Source organism: Electrophorus electricus, chromosome 21 (genome assembly GCF_013358815.1).
Source record: "Electrophorus electricus isolate fEleEle1 chromosome 21, fEleEle1.pri, whole genome shotgun sequence".
Lineage (NCBI taxonomy): Eukaryota > Metazoa > Chordata > Actinopteri > Gymnotiformes > Gymnotidae > Electrophorus > Electrophorus electricus.
The window spans coordinates 2,746,211-2,761,210 of record NC_049555.1 but is presented as its reverse complement, the minus strand read 5'-3'; the positions used below and the strand labels follow the sequence as shown (position 1 = coordinate 2,761,210).

Below are 15,000 nucleotides of genomic sequence, written 5' to 3'. Positions count from 1 at the left end.
GGAAAAGTGAAAGAACAAAGAAAGAAAAAGTAGAAAGAGAACAAGGGAGCAGAAAGGGAGAGGGAGAGGGAGAGAGAGAGAGAGAGACTGCAGGAGATTAAAGGGGGAGAAATTAATGCATACGTTCTTATCATCTTGTACAGCTGGCATGAAGAGTGTGTGTGCGCGCGTGTGTGTGTGAGCGCGCGCGCGCGTGTGTGTGCGCATGTGTGTGTGAGCGCGCGCGTGTGTGTGTGGAGGGGGGAGTAATTGTCTTTGCTTTACTTTAAAAACATTAGCTCAAGCTGTCAAGTCCAATATATGCAGCACAAACACGTCAAGCTGAGAAGTGCTTTGTTTTTTTTCTTTTTCTTTTTGGTGGAGCACAGAAGTGTTGTTAGAAACCATCTGGTCAGCGGCAGTATGGCAGAGATGGTCAATACACAGTCAAGCCGTACTGACGTTACAGGAATCTTTCCTCAGTGCTTAACACCAGCGTTCCCGCCTGAAATAAGATGCAGCTCTAACGCACGGCATTATCTTACGGCCTACGGTGGCTTTTAGCCATAATTTAGTTTTAGCCACTTTGTGGCGTGTTTTTGTAAAACCGAGCCATTATCCCCAGTGAATGCGCTCCACCTCCACGGTTGCAACTGCCTCCGAGATTCTGTATCTAAGAGTTACATAAAGTATTATTTAAAAATGTATACAGAACAATAACTCATCCAACATACAGTGACACTCTATAACACATTCCACCTCATGCACCGGGTTAGATCAGATCGATTCGGCACATAGAGAACATCAGCTCACCTGACCTGGCCGAACACTGGTGGAGATGCGCCCTTCCTCGCTAGTGTCGCTAGTGCCTGTATCTTCCTCCTCCGTAAAGGAATCCTGCAAAATGAGCAAGGCGCTCCGGAAATCGGAAATACTCCGTGACACTGGGAGACAAAGTCGGAGCACTTAGGAACAGAAGAAACGGGCATGAGGTGAGGGGAGGAGCCTCCACCCGTGGCAGGAGGTAACCTCCACCCGTGGATGCAGAGCTCCACCTTGGTTCCCTCCGGCGAGTTTCACCATCCACAGGAGCCTGGTGCTAAGGTTCCTGCTAAGCAAGTTCTTAAGCTGCCTGCAGGCTCTGTAGTTCAAATGAGTTGAAGCATGTTTAGCATTAGGCAGCTTTACATGGGGAAGCCGAGCCGTTAGCAGCGCCATCTGTTGGTTTGGGTTATTGAGCAATGTGGGTTAAAGGGGCGCTTAGAAATTCGGTAATCAAAATTACACAAATTATTTTCCTCCAAAAAAAGAAATTACCCTCAAAAAATTGGAAAAGGTAATACAACTTTTTAAAAAACATTTTTAGGCTTATTTTTAGGAGCTAACAGGCAGGCAAACTCAACCTGTTTGTTCATTCCGAACAGAAATATTCCTCTCCGATGTTCATAGAAAGGTTCTGATGCTTCGTGCCATTCTTGTCTCCATGGTTACAGGTGAGCGTGAGGCCTTGCGACTGCGCAAACGGCGGGACGTGCGTGACCAACGTCAACCTCCCGGCAGGGCGTGGCGAGTATCTGTGTGTGTGCCCACCCGGTTTCCACGGCGACCTCTGCCAGGACAAGGCGGACTTCTGTGCGTCGAAACCTTGCGGGCCGGGGGAGTGTGTGAACAAGCAGGACAAATTCTTGTGCCTGTGCCCAGCTGGTCGGAAAGGTAGGGTGCTCCGATCGGTCACCGTGCGAGGTCGGGAGCCGTAGTCCACTCCGGCGTGACCGGCACAGAACGCTCACAGTTGCTCACATGATTCCCGACGCAACAGTGATTCTAAAATGTGATTCTACAAACAGTACCATGCGCTCGGCACTTTAATCCTGACACGTTAGCAACTTAACGCCCTAACAATAACGTAACATTAGCGTAAACCCAGCGTGATAACCAGAACTACTGACTTTAACGCTGACTTGAGGTAGAGAGCAGCTTCTTCTCCTCAGCCTGCATTGTCAGTACCTGAATAATTAACAGCTGGATAACCAGTAGCTACACACTTGACTGTCTCAGCACCAGCGTTCCCACTAGAGGCGTAAACACCACTACAGGATGTACCTTCCCACCTCACTTCTTCAAGTACACACTCGGCTCCGGCGATGAGTGGTATGGCGAAGACGATCGGGACTTTCGAGACCTTCGAGTCGGTGTGGCGCTTTCTGCGACGTGATTAAGGCGTATTTTTTTACGGAGCAGCTTTTGATTGTATTTATTTACTTATTTATTTTGGTGAGTTTAACAACTCAGAGGGAGGTATGCTCTGTGAGCTCAGCAACTGTAATTTCTATTCAAATGAAGATGATCCCATGGCTCATTGTCAGTGGGGAAGGAAGCCAGGACATATTGAATCGCCTCACTGCAGTTTTCCATTGTCAAGGTCTTGAAGGGTGCAAAGGAACCACCCGATCCGCATTGAACATAACAACGGCAGTGGTGCTAAATAAATAAACAAATGAAATAAACATCAGGGATGAACATTTTGCTCTGGCTAGCCAGCAGCATGCCGGAGGCGGATGCCCCGTCCTCGTCTGGAGTGCTGAACGGCGAGCGCTTGGACCACCGCTGGAGTTCTACGCCGCATGCTTTTGCGTAGCCTCCAACCTGGTCTCTCGGCTGTTCGCACAGGCGCCGTTCGGTGCTCCTGAATTACTCAGCTGTGGTGGAGTTACCCCAGGCCAAACCCAGCAACCGGGAGACATCATGCCAAGCTTACTGTGTTGTGGTGGATGGTAAAACCACCCCGAATATGCCACAGTATCTTTCACTGTTTGAAAATGACGGTCTAGACTGGCTAGGACACAGGAACTGCCCGGAAATCCAGAACAAAACACGCTTGCAAATGAATTTATTGATGTGAGATTAAACTGAACCTGCTTTACTCATGAGAAAATAAAGTTTAATACACTCTTGATATGTGACACAGTGGCTTTTACACTTTTACTGACATACGATTTTATCTGTGTTTAAATACACGTCTCTTACCTGCAATACAGTGAGAGCAAATAATTTTCTAATGGCAAAAAAAGTCCTCGTTTGCGGGGACGGGGGTGTGTATTGTGGGGCCGAGAGTGTGTTTCGTGTTTGTGAGCTGTGGCGTTTGCAGCATGAAAGAAGCAAAAGGTGAGGTTGCAACAAAGTGCTCTTTATAATCCATAGTTCCACAGATATGGAAGCACCAAACAAACATAAACAGTAGCTCTCAAAAGGGAGCGTCTTAGGTCCACTAATGTGCAGCCTCGTCTCTTGGTTTCTGCGGGTTTAAATAGGCAGAGTCTGAGTAACGCACAGGTGAACACAATTAGTATTCTGGTGATTGTGAGCGGGGCAGGTAAGGGATGTGATCCCTAGCAGGAGCGGGCGCGCCCAGCCACGACACGAGCGAAGCTCCGAAATTTGCCGCGCGGCGTGGAGGGGCGTCTGAAGGAGCAGCGTCTTGCATTTCTGTGGCAGATATTATTAAGTAACACTGGAGATGTGTGAAGTTGGACCTGCGTATGTGTAAGTCGCATAACAGCAGATCTGACGTCACATCTGACGGGTAGCAGTCGCTGCCGAACCCCAAACCTCATTGTGACCTCTGCCTGTGTAAGAGTGAACATTGCTACCATGCATACATGTGACTGAGCATGGGTGCCTGGGGGGGGGGGGGGTGTGTACGTATTCCTGAGTAAAAAATATCCATTTTTTAAAATGCGTGCGCGTGTGTGTGTTCAGGCCTGACATGCCAGGAGGACATAAACGAGTGTGAGCGCGTGCCTTGTTTCCGTGGCGTCCCCTGTACCAACACCTTCGGCTCTTTCACCTGCAGCGGCTGCCCGCACGGCATGTTGGGAGACGGCATCACCTGCACAGGTAACTCAGCATTTACCTGCAGTTACCCCCCCCCCCCCCCCCAAAAAAAAAAAAAAAAATTAAAAAGCTGAATGCATGTCTTACTGTGGCAGTGTTTGCGTCCATTACATGCCTCTTTACGGGGTTTGGGAGCAGGACAACGAGCCGGACATCCGGAGATGCCCTTACGAACGTTTGCACTCCACTGCACAGTGCAATTCAGCACTGCATGCCACTGGAAATAAAAAGCTTACAAGCCAATGAACTGCGGAGATACGTTACCACGGCTACGGCTTTGTTTGTTTGTTTGTGTGTGTGTTATCCCGCATGGGGGGGTGGGGTGGGTGTGGTGGGCTGTTTGGACATGTTTTCCATATCAGCTCCAGACACAAAGTGCACGGGTGAATAATTGTTTTGACGGTAATCAGTAAATGATATGGGATTCCTAAATGTTCAGTATTAGAGTCAGGAACATGTCCTCCACCGTTACCTGTGTGTGTGTGTGTGTGTGTGGATATGGTGTGAGGGTGTGTGTGTGTGTGTGTGTGTGTGTGTGTGTGTCGATATGGTGTGTGTGTGTGTGTGTGTGTGTGTGGATATCGTGTGTGTGTGTGTGTATGTGTGTGGATATGGTGTGTGTGTGTTTTTGTGTGTGTGTGTGGATATGGTGTGGGTGTGTGTGTGTGTGTGTGGATATGGTGTGTGTGTGTGTGTGTGTGTGTATGTTTGTGTGTGTGTGTGTGTGGATATGGTGTGGGTGTGTGTGTGTGTGTGTGTGTGTGTCAATATGGTGTGTGTGTGTGTGTGTGGGGGTGGGTGGGTGTTACCCTGCTTGCATGTAAAGTGAAGATCAGCAAAAAAATTACTTATTGCCTGTAAAAGAGACTCTGAGCACTGAAAGAGACAAACAAAGCACAAACACTCTCATTCCGAAGACCATGTGTGTGCGCGCGTGTGTGTGATCATGTTATAGAGTCTAAAAGGAGATGAACTCAGGTGTGTGTTTCCTTTGGCAGGTTGATTGACAGGCCTCCTTAAACCCGAGCTATATTTCTGAGCCAACATGAAAGGCAGAGCAGCGGAGAGGTAGAGAGAGAGAAAGACGAGAGAGGGTGACAGGAAGACCGAGATGCAGAAAACAGACAGACTTAGGTGAAGGTAATAAGACTGAGGTTTGCCAAGCCCTGCTATCTGCATACCAAACACCCCACTGCACATTTCTGTGGTGCCGTGGAAATCGGGGCTTTCACCCCAAAAAGTGGACGGAAGAAATTCCCGACCCACGAGAACCCTCCCGGCCTTTTACCGGCCCCTGGGCCCGTTCCCGCGAGCCCAGGCGGGTGGGGGTTGCTGATCCCCGTTCAACAGCGGCGGGGTCACGCGGCCAGCCGGGAGACGCCGTGGCCGGCGTCTCGGGCACACTCGACTATAACTCAATGCCGAAACCCCCTGAAGTGGCCGGTCTAGAAGAAAAGCCCCGCTCAGACTTTACGCGGTTTATTAAAGGAAAGGAATGAAAGCAGAGGGGGAAAATGACTGTCCGAAGCGATAGGCGGGAAGGCAGGCATGAAAGAGCCCATCCCTGACCGTCAGCAAACAGCCTCGAAACTGTGTTTGCTTGTGCTAAAAGCCTCTTCTCTTAAGACAGCGGGGTTCTGTAGCCCAGCCACAACAATGGACGGTGTCACTCCAAGCCCGAGCCTTAGTGGGACGGAAAGCCAAGACCCTGGAATCATCTGTCGTAACCGTGTGCAGCCATGCACTTCGCTTCCTCTTGGGAACGGGAAATGGTTATTGTTATTGTTCCGAGCGCCTGAGGTTGTATCAAAGGTGCCACTTTCACGATCAACTACAATCAACTACAAAATCTTTTTTTTTTTTTTTTCCCCTCGAATTAAAGTTGTCTGCTGCCTCTCTGTCTCTTTGTCGCTTTATTCCTCGTTCCACATTCCTTTTTACCACCCCTTTCCTATCTTTCTATCCTTCTCTCTCCATCTCCTCCAATTTCTCTCCTATCTGTTCCTCTGCCCTCACCCGCTTTTAAATGTGCCGAGAACAAAAAAAAAACAAAAAAACCAATCAATTTTCACTTGAATCAGCTAGTATGGTCTGGGAAATCTCTGGGGAATCGAACCTTCACCACTCCCCACTGCTGATGGGCTTCCGTGGCCTAGAAGCGTTTGATTTCATTTCCCCTGGCAGATTAAAACACAGAGGGCTGTTTGATCGTGTGAAATATTTTTCTCTCGTTCTGCCAAAGTCAGATAGATTTCAACTTGAAGAGCACATCAGTTGAGTGGATTTGAGTGCACGAATGAGCATGTGCACTTACTATTCCCAAGTTAAAACATTTTTAATTCTTACACTTTGCCATTTCTCTCTCTCTCTCCGCCCCCAGAGCATGGCACAGCCCCAATCCCGACTCCAATCAACACCATCCTGTCCCTGTCCCTGAACACCACAGTCCGGGCTCAATCCTCGAATGGAAAAGTCCCAGCCCCATCCCCGAATGGAACAGTCCTGCCCCTTTGCCCGAATGGAACAATTCCTGCTCCATCCTCCAACGGAATAGCTCCAGCTCAGACCCTGATCCACCCAGTGCCAGTCCAAACCTCCAGCTCTGCACTCCTGGCCGAGAACTTGGCCACCAAGCCATCTTCCAACAGCCACAAACCGGGCAAGTCCCTTGTCCTGTCTGGGTCTTTGATCTCGTCATGTCCATGGGTACCGAGAACCTGGGATCCTCACCTGTGCTGAAAACAATCTGCACTGCTTAGTGTTTATTTTACCTTTAGCTAGGCTAGGCTAGCTTTGCCAGGATCTAGCCATCATTAGCCAAGATTGCATGATCGCTCGAGGTCCTGTAGCTCTGAAACAAGACAGAGTAGCTCCTCCTGCTGTGTGCACGGAGTAGCACAGGATACTTTGGCAGAAGCGTGCAGTAAACGTATAGAGGTTTATTTCCCCTGTGCCCTACACCTTCTGTATGCTTTTACAGTTAGAGCTTTCAGTAGACACTCTTCTCTGAAGAGGCCTATAGAAGTGCAGTGTTGCGTCCTTGAAAAAGCTACACTTATGCTAGTACAACTGGGCTAGAGTTTATACAGATAGAGTGGTAGCGCTTGTGGGAGGTGCTTTTGGGGAAATTGGTGAAGAAGAACAGTAGAGTCTCGCCTGGAGGAAGAGGAGGATAAGATGTTAGGGGAAGAGGAATATTCCAGGATTGGGTATGGCAGAGTCTCATTAACCTTCTTCCCAAAGAACGTGATGAAACGCTCAAGATTAAGATATGCTATGATTCATTAAAAGCATCCATGGTAATTACAAGCAGTGGCGCCAACTTACCTCGGTCATATGGACAAGTAATTGGCACAACAGCATGAATGTTGCTAGTGCAAAAAAATTAGAATGAAGTGATTTCAACTGCAGTCACGATTAAATATGTTGAAGTTTGCTGTAGAATGGTTTGGAGAAAACCCAACTATACACCATTTCCTTCTTGTTTTAAGTTTTCTCATGGAGCTACCAGACTAACCAACAATGGAATGTCATTAGGAATATCTATATGCACAAACCTTTATGCATTCACATCGCTAAACTTGGGCATATAAATTGCCTAAGTATTTTTTTTTTTGCTCAATCTTTTCTTTAAGGACCTGTTGCGTAATTACCACTGGAGGTCACTGGTATTCAATTAGTAGGTTTCGCCATTCATGTATTAATATTAACGCTACTGGTTTAAACACGAATCAGCTCCGTGTTGATAACATTCCTGCTTTTCACGGTTTTACCACGCAGCGACGCATTCCGCACCCTCACTGCCTGCGGACTTGACCTCGCTCCTGTTCCGTTCTCAGAACCAGAGCAAGAGGAGCACAAGGTTTCCAGTAGGCAAGGGGAAAAGAAAACCAGCTCTCCTTTTGACAGTAACAATGTCAGAGCTGAACAGCGGCACCCAGCCGGGTTCTGAATCTCTGTACGTGCGCCGGGGTTGGAGTGGGTGTAGAGAAGCAGACCGAGCGTCCATCGCCATGGTCGTGCCTCTCTCTCTCTCTCTCTCTCTCTCTCTCTCTCTCTCTCTCTCTTTCCCCACTTCCAGCTTTAAGTGAAGGGCTGGCAGCGGGCGGCCACCGGCAGCCCGAGACCCTCGGCAGCCCGAGACCCTCAGCACGATTGGCAGCTGTGCTAATATGGACCTGTCAGCTTGCAAATCGCCTGCTATCACACACCGATCAGGAGTCTAGGCATGAGATACTCCCTGTCAGCACCATGCCATCCCCCAACGGGCCACGGGATCCCAGTGAACCCGTTAATATGGAATGAAATGTGATGGCAATAACCCTCAGTGCGTCTAATCATAGGGGCTGTAAATCGATTTTTAATAATAACAAAGAGGAGGATAATCTCTGTTACAGGGAGCTGTCACGGGACGGAAGGCCCATCTGTTTATTGAACAAGGACATTGTGCATTTAGGTTAAGGCAGTGTGTGTGTGTGTGTGTGTGTGTGTGTGTGTGTGTGTGTGTGTGTGTGTGTGTGTGTGTGTGTGTGTGTGTGTGTGTGGCGGGGGGTGTGCATGTTTCCAAATCTCAGCATTCAGTCATAATGAGATGAGTTAAATTTACAGATTAAATGACTCTCTATATGTTGAGTAATTGTCTAACTTCCGGTGACATAAGCGTATCATTGTCCATTAGGGAAGTTCTCTCTAACTGGCTCAATAGTTTTTGACAAATGGCTACGTGGAGTAATTCCTCATCTCTCTGGGAGGTGGGGGTGTCTGATCCAGGGAGACTATGGACGTTAAAGGTCAGGAGAAAGGTGAAGCAGGGAGAGGCAGGGAAAACCGGAGATCATTCAGAACCAGGTTGACTCGGAACATGCACCCATCCATCACACACACACACACACACACATGCACACACACACACTCACTTACATACACACACACACACACACACATGCACACACACACGCTCACTTACATACACACACACACTCACATACTCACATACATACACACAAACACACATACATACATACACTCACATTCACACACACACTCACATACATACATACACACAAACACAACACACACACACACACACTAAAGAGCAGGTGTGTAAAATTCCTAACAGGACCAAAAATTGCTAACAGCACCAAAATTACTCTCGCGGCTTTTGTAATTAATTTTTTCCCTGTTTTTGTATTTATTTATTTATTTATTTGCTTGTGCTCGTTATCGAGTGTTAATGTCATAATTGGCTGCAAATGTCTGCTGTGCCTCAAGCTCTTTTTGGAAGCCATTTTGCAATTAGCAGCAAGTTTGGTCTGATCAGTTTTGGGTGTCATATTTCACACTTTCGGTAGTAATATTTACAGTCTGTTATGCCAGGCTGTCCAGCGGTGCGTAAACACAGCCGATTTTAATGAATTCTGAGCTAACACAACATGGAGACCGAAACATTGACCGCGAAGGAGCTGGTGGGAAGAACAGAGACAGTGGGCGGAGACAGAGACAGTGGGCGGGGACAGAGACAGTGGGCGGAGTGAGCGTGACGGGCGGCGTAGGAGAGAAGAGACAGGATGAAGGTGGGTGGAGCTAAGGGAGAGGTAGCCGGGGGGTTTGGATGGTGTATTAAGGCAGCACTAGAAAAGACACATCACAGGTGTGCTTATACATACAGGGGAGGAGACTGGCCTTTATCCTGAATAATTCTATTCTACCTGGTGTCGCGTATTCCATTACTCTGCAATTACAACTGTATTCTGTCAGTTACAATTGCGTTATTGCAATGACAAGACTCAGATAGTTATGTTGGTAAAAAGAAAAGCACCAAAGTTATATTGTTTACTTCAGGGCTCCATGACCTGCTACTAAAAGAGAACCTTTTCTTCCTTGCTTTGTGTCCCGGGAGGCAGGAGCTCCTGACGCACGGAACATGACGGCCAGGTGTGCGAGCAGACCGTGTTTCCCCGGCGTCCAGTGCATCGACCTGCGTCCACCATATGTCGGCTACGTCTGCGGGCGCTGCCCGCCGGGCTACCACGGCAATGGGCGCACCTGCACAAAGCATGCGAGTAAGCATCTCTCAGCGACAGTAGTTACAATGGCGGTTTTAGTGTGGAAATTCAGTGGAAGGAGTGAAATTGTCAACCAATCCCAGGGAAGTGGGCGCGGCCTTGTCTCTAAGCTCACCTGATATCACTTCCTGTGGACAAAAGACAAAGCTGTCACTCGCTACTCAGCGCTAAGGAGACCCAAATCACACCGGCCTGGGCTTTACCGAGCTTCATTAGCATCGGTAGGACGGCAGACAGAAAGAACTCTTGCTGTTTCCCTATACTGCATATAGTCCTTGAGTCAGGGAGTCACAGAGGCTTGCCTCTCCCTCTTGCTTAAACCTCCCCACCCCGTCTGAGCGTCTGGGTATTTCGTCTTAATCTATTCCTTTGTGAAGGGCTTTTCAAGGGCGCTCCGTGAGGCGAGAAGGTGTTGTGGAACCACATAATGACTTCTGCACACGGCTCTCAGCTGGGACCGACTCTTAACAGCACCTTCAAGGAGTAGGCCCTAGTAAGGAGGCTCCCTTGTATCTCTCTCTCTCTCGCTCTCTCTCTCTCTCGCTTCCTCCTTTTCCCTCTCTCCTCCTCCTCCTCCTCCTCCTCCTTCATGGCGTCTGCCAGCACGCCTCTCTCTGCACGTTTGTCTAGCAGTAATCAGCCAAATGGACACCGGCAAAACAAAACACAGCACCGCGGCCGAGACGCCGTGGCACATCACAGTCACCTATGAGTTCACGGTCTCCCGGAGAGACAGATTCGTGTGGCCAGGCCGTAGCTCTCTGGCTCAGATGGTCTTCATCCATTTGTCTGTGGCCAATGTGACAGAGCAACTCTCCTTGAAACCAGACTGTTCGGTGCTTGGCACAGTTCCAACGTGGATGTATTATTATAAGATGAAAGAAGAAAATGTCTTAGTTTAACATTATTAGTGCGCACTTAGAGAGTTTGCCTCTCTTCTGTTTTCTTGTTCTTCAGTTCACCTGCCCACCACATCAGTGAGAGAACCCATCACCTCCATTAGACACTCAAATATCTCTCCAAGGTCACCCCATCTTCACGTGCCCTCCTCACCAATCAGGGAGCACCACAAACGCCCATCGCTGCCTGCCAGGACCCCAGCCCCACAGGCTCTCAGTCACAGGCCCCTCCCTCCGACCCCTCCACCAATCACAGACAGGAGGGATACGGCAGTGCGGGGTTTACGATACACACCCAGTAGCGGGCGCGGCCTGCCTTCGCGCACTCGCGTGCACCTCGGTGCCCATCACAGCGTGTCCCCAAAAGCGAGCCCACCTCACACCTCAAAGGTCAGCAGTGCTTTGGAACGGGCGGTACAGAAACCCGGCCGGGTCACGCCCTCCGCCGATCCCAGCCGGCCGACCAGAGCCGCACTGACCCCCGTGAATTTCTCCGACTACGAGTTCTCTGCAGACGGAGCCCTGGATGGTGGTGCGGAGGAGGCCCACGACCTCCGACCTCCAGCCCAGGAGAGCTGGCCCACCCCGGGCAGGCAGAGCCGCATCCTGCCGCAGAGCTTCAGCCCGGGCTCCACCCATCTCTTCCACCGTGGGCGGAGCCCTGTCCCAGCACAGGTGCAGGACAGGAGCGTCACCTGTGCAGGTGTTGCCTGCTTCCCTGGTGTACAGTGCGAGCGTGTGGGAGAGGCGGCCCTCAGGTGTGGCCGATGTCCTCTGGGCTACACAGGAAACGGGAGAGTTTGCAGAGGTAAATACAGTCTGCAGCTGATCTGAGACCAGCTCTACCATGTGGCATCCAGTGGTGGTGCTTGTGATTTGTGTAACTGAAACTACCTGAATCTGTATCAAGCGATTCCGCAACTTCCTCTACCAGACTAAAGAGTTTAGTTAGTGATAAGCAATTTGTTATATAGCACATTTTGAAATATTAAAAATATCTATGTGATACCAGCTTATACAAACTTAGTGTTACAAATGTATGTGTTTTATTAAATATTCAGAGTATTAAACAAAATAGATATGCTAAAAACTCTGCTCAAAAACCAGATTGGCCATCAGACCTGAGAACTGTGTGGGCGTGGTCCTAATATTCTAATCAGTGCTTGATTGACATTCTTCTGTCCAAGACTCTTAATTTACAGTCGTGGCCAAAAGTTTTGACTGACACAAATTCTGGTTTTCACAAAGTTTACTCAGTGGGTTTGCTCAAAAGTTTGCCTAAGAGCCCTGCCATGAAAAAGGAACGGTATCAAAACATCCACCAAGAGCAACTTCTCCCAGTGGTCCAGGATCAATTTGGTGATGAGCAATGCTTTTTCCAAAATTTGGTGAACAAAACACTGAAATGTTGGGTCCATTGCTAAAAAACTCCCCAGATCTCAATGCCATTGAGAACCTTTGGTCTTTCCTTAAAAAGAGGGTGGACAAACAAAACACACAAACTGTGATCAACTCCAAGCACTGATTAGGCAAGTACAGGTTACCATCGGTCAAAGTTTCGCCCAGAAGCTGATATCCAGCATGCCAAGGTGAATTGCAGAAGTCTTAAAAAAGAAGTATCAACACTAAATAAAGTCTTTGCTTAAGCTGGGGGTATTTGTCAATAAAAAGTAAAATACTTATGAAATGCTTGTAACTGTACTTCATTCACTATACCATATAAACATCTGACAAAAGGATCTTAAAAAAAAGAAGCAGTAAACTTTGTGAAAACCAAAATTTGTGTCAGTCTCAAACTTTTGGCCACGACTGTACACATAGTGGCAGAGGCAGGGAGAATTGGGAGTTGTTCAGTGCGACGTGCAAACCCCACGGTTCTGATTATTAGAACGATCACAGCAGGAGACACTAGGTCTTAGCTTTCGCTCACTATCTTACGTTCACATAGTCAAAGTCAAATGTATTAATATAACATAATATAATTTAACAACAAAGCAGTTTTACAGATGTCCAAGCCCAGCCCCCAGTGACAAGGAGAAACTTTGAGAAACCTAACTAGTTTGCTTTCTCTTGCTAGGTTACCTTATATTCACTAGGTTAGTTTACACTCGCTAGTTTACACTCGCTAGGTTACCTTAAATTCACTAGGTTAGTTTACACTCGCTAGGTTACCTTAAATTCACTAGGTTAGTTTACACTCGCTAGGTTACCTTAAATTCACTAGGTTAGTTTACACTCACTAGGTTTCCTTAAATTCACTAGGTTAGTTTACACTCACAAGGTTTCTTTAAATTCATTAGGTCAGCTTACACTCGCTAGGTTTCCTTAAATTCACTAGGTTACTTTACACTCACTAGGTTTCCTTAAATTCACTAGGTTAGTTTACACTCACTAGGTTTCCTTAAATTCACTAGGTTAGTTTGTACTCATTAGGTTTCCTTAAATTCACTAGGTTAGTTTACACTCACTAGGTTTCCTTAAATTCACTAGGTTAGTTTACACTCACTAGGTTTCCTTAAATTCACTAGGTTAGTTTACACTCACTAGGTTACCTTAAATTCACTACGTCAGTTTACACTCACTAGGTTTCCTTAAATTCACTAGGCTAGTTTACACTCACTAGGTTTCCTTAAATTCACTAGGTTAGTTTGTACTCATTAGGTTTCCTTAAATTCACTAGGTTAGTTTACACTCACTAGGTTTCCTTAAATTCACTAGGTTAGTTTACTCACTAGGTTTCCTTAAATTCACTAGGTTAGTTTACACTCACTAGGTTACCTTAAATTCACTACGTCAGTTTACACTCACTAGGTTTCCTTAAATTCACTAGGCTAGTTTACACTCACTAGGTTTCCTTAAATTCACTAGGTTAGTTTACACTCACTAGGTTTCCTTAAATTCACTAGGTTAGTTTACACTCACTAGGTTACCTTAAATTCACTGTTAGTTTACACTCACTAGGTTTCCTTAAATTCACTAGGTTACTTTACACTCACTAGGTTTCCTTAAATTCACTAGGTTACTTTACACTCACTAGGTTTCCTTAAGTTCACTAGATTAGTTTACACTCACTAGGTTTCCTTAAATTCACTAGGTTAGTTTACACTCGCTAGGTTACCTTAAATTCACTAGGTTAGTTTACACTTGCTAAATTACATTACATTCACTAGGTTAGTTAGACTCGCTAGGTTTCCTTACACATACTAGGTTAGTTTACATTCGCTAGGTTACCTTGCACGTACTAGGTCAGTTTACACTCGCTAGGTTTCCTTAAATTCACTAGGTTACTTTACACTCACTAGGTTTCCTTAAATTCACTAGGTTAGTTTACACTCACTAGGTTTCCTTAAATTCACTAGGTTAGTTTGTACTCATTAGGTTTCCTTAAATTCACTAGGTTAGTTTACACTCACTAGGTTTCCTTAAATTCACTAGGTTAGTTTACACTCACTAGGTTTCCTTAAATTCACTAGGTTAGTTTACACTCACTAGGTTACCTTAAATTCACTACGTCAGTTTACACTCACTAGGTTTCCTTAAATTCACTAGGCTAGTTTACACTCACTAGGTTTCCTTAAATTCACTAGGTTAGTTTGTACTCATTAGGTTTCCTTAAATTCACTAGGTTAGTTTACACTCACTAGGTTTCCTTAAATTCACTAGGTTAGTTTACTCACTAGGTTTCCTTAAATTCACTAGGTTAGTTTACACTCACTAGGTTACCTTAAATTCACTACGTCAGTTTACACTCACTAGGTTTCCTTAAATTCACTAGGCTAGTTTACACTCACTAGGTTTCCTTAAATTCACTAGGTTAGTTTACACTCACTAGGTTTCCTTAAATTCACTAGGTTAGTTTACACTCACTAGGTTACCTTAAATTCACTGTTAGTTTACACTCACTAGGTTTCCTTAAATTCACTAGGTTACTTTACACTCACTAGGTTTCCTTAAATTCACTAGGTTACTTTACACTCACTAGGTTTCCTTAAGTTCACTAGATTAGTTTACACTCACTAGGTTTCCTTAAATTCACTAGGTTAGTTTACACTCGCTAGGTTACCTTAAATTCACTAGGTTAGTTTACACTTGCTAAATTACATTACATTCACTAGGTTAGTTAGACTCGCTAGGTTTCCTTACACATACTAGGTTAGTTTACA

The 15,000-nt window shown here is 46.5% G+C and overlaps 1 protein-coding gene across 1 annotated transcript in view; it reads left to right on the top strand.

Moving 5' to 3' along the window:
• si:ch211-246m6.5 (von Willebrand factor D and EGF domain-containing protein) overlaps window positions 1-15,000 on the top strand; it is a 69,110-nt gene that overhangs the window by 38,651 nt on the left and 15,459 nt on the right. Inside the window, exons 18-26 of the mRNA XM_035521143.1 lie at window positions 1,473-1,692; window positions 2,076-2,190; window positions 2,650-2,753; window positions 3,739-3,876; window positions 6,254-6,579; window positions 9,275-9,446; window positions 9,777-9,935; window positions 10,572-10,769; window positions 10,896-11,645. Of these exons, the coding sequence (XP_035377036.1) occupies window positions 1,473-1,692; window positions 2,076-2,190; window positions 2,650-2,753; window positions 3,739-3,876; window positions 6,254-6,579; window positions 9,275-9,446; window positions 9,777-9,935; window positions 10,572-10,769; window positions 10,896-11,645 (2,182 nt within the window). The remainder of the gene's footprint in view (window positions 1-1,472; window positions 1,693-2,075; window positions 2,191-2,649; window positions 2,754-3,738; window positions 3,877-6,253; window positions 6,580-9,274; window positions 9,447-9,776; window positions 9,936-10,571; window positions 10,770-10,895; window positions 11,646-15,000) is intronic.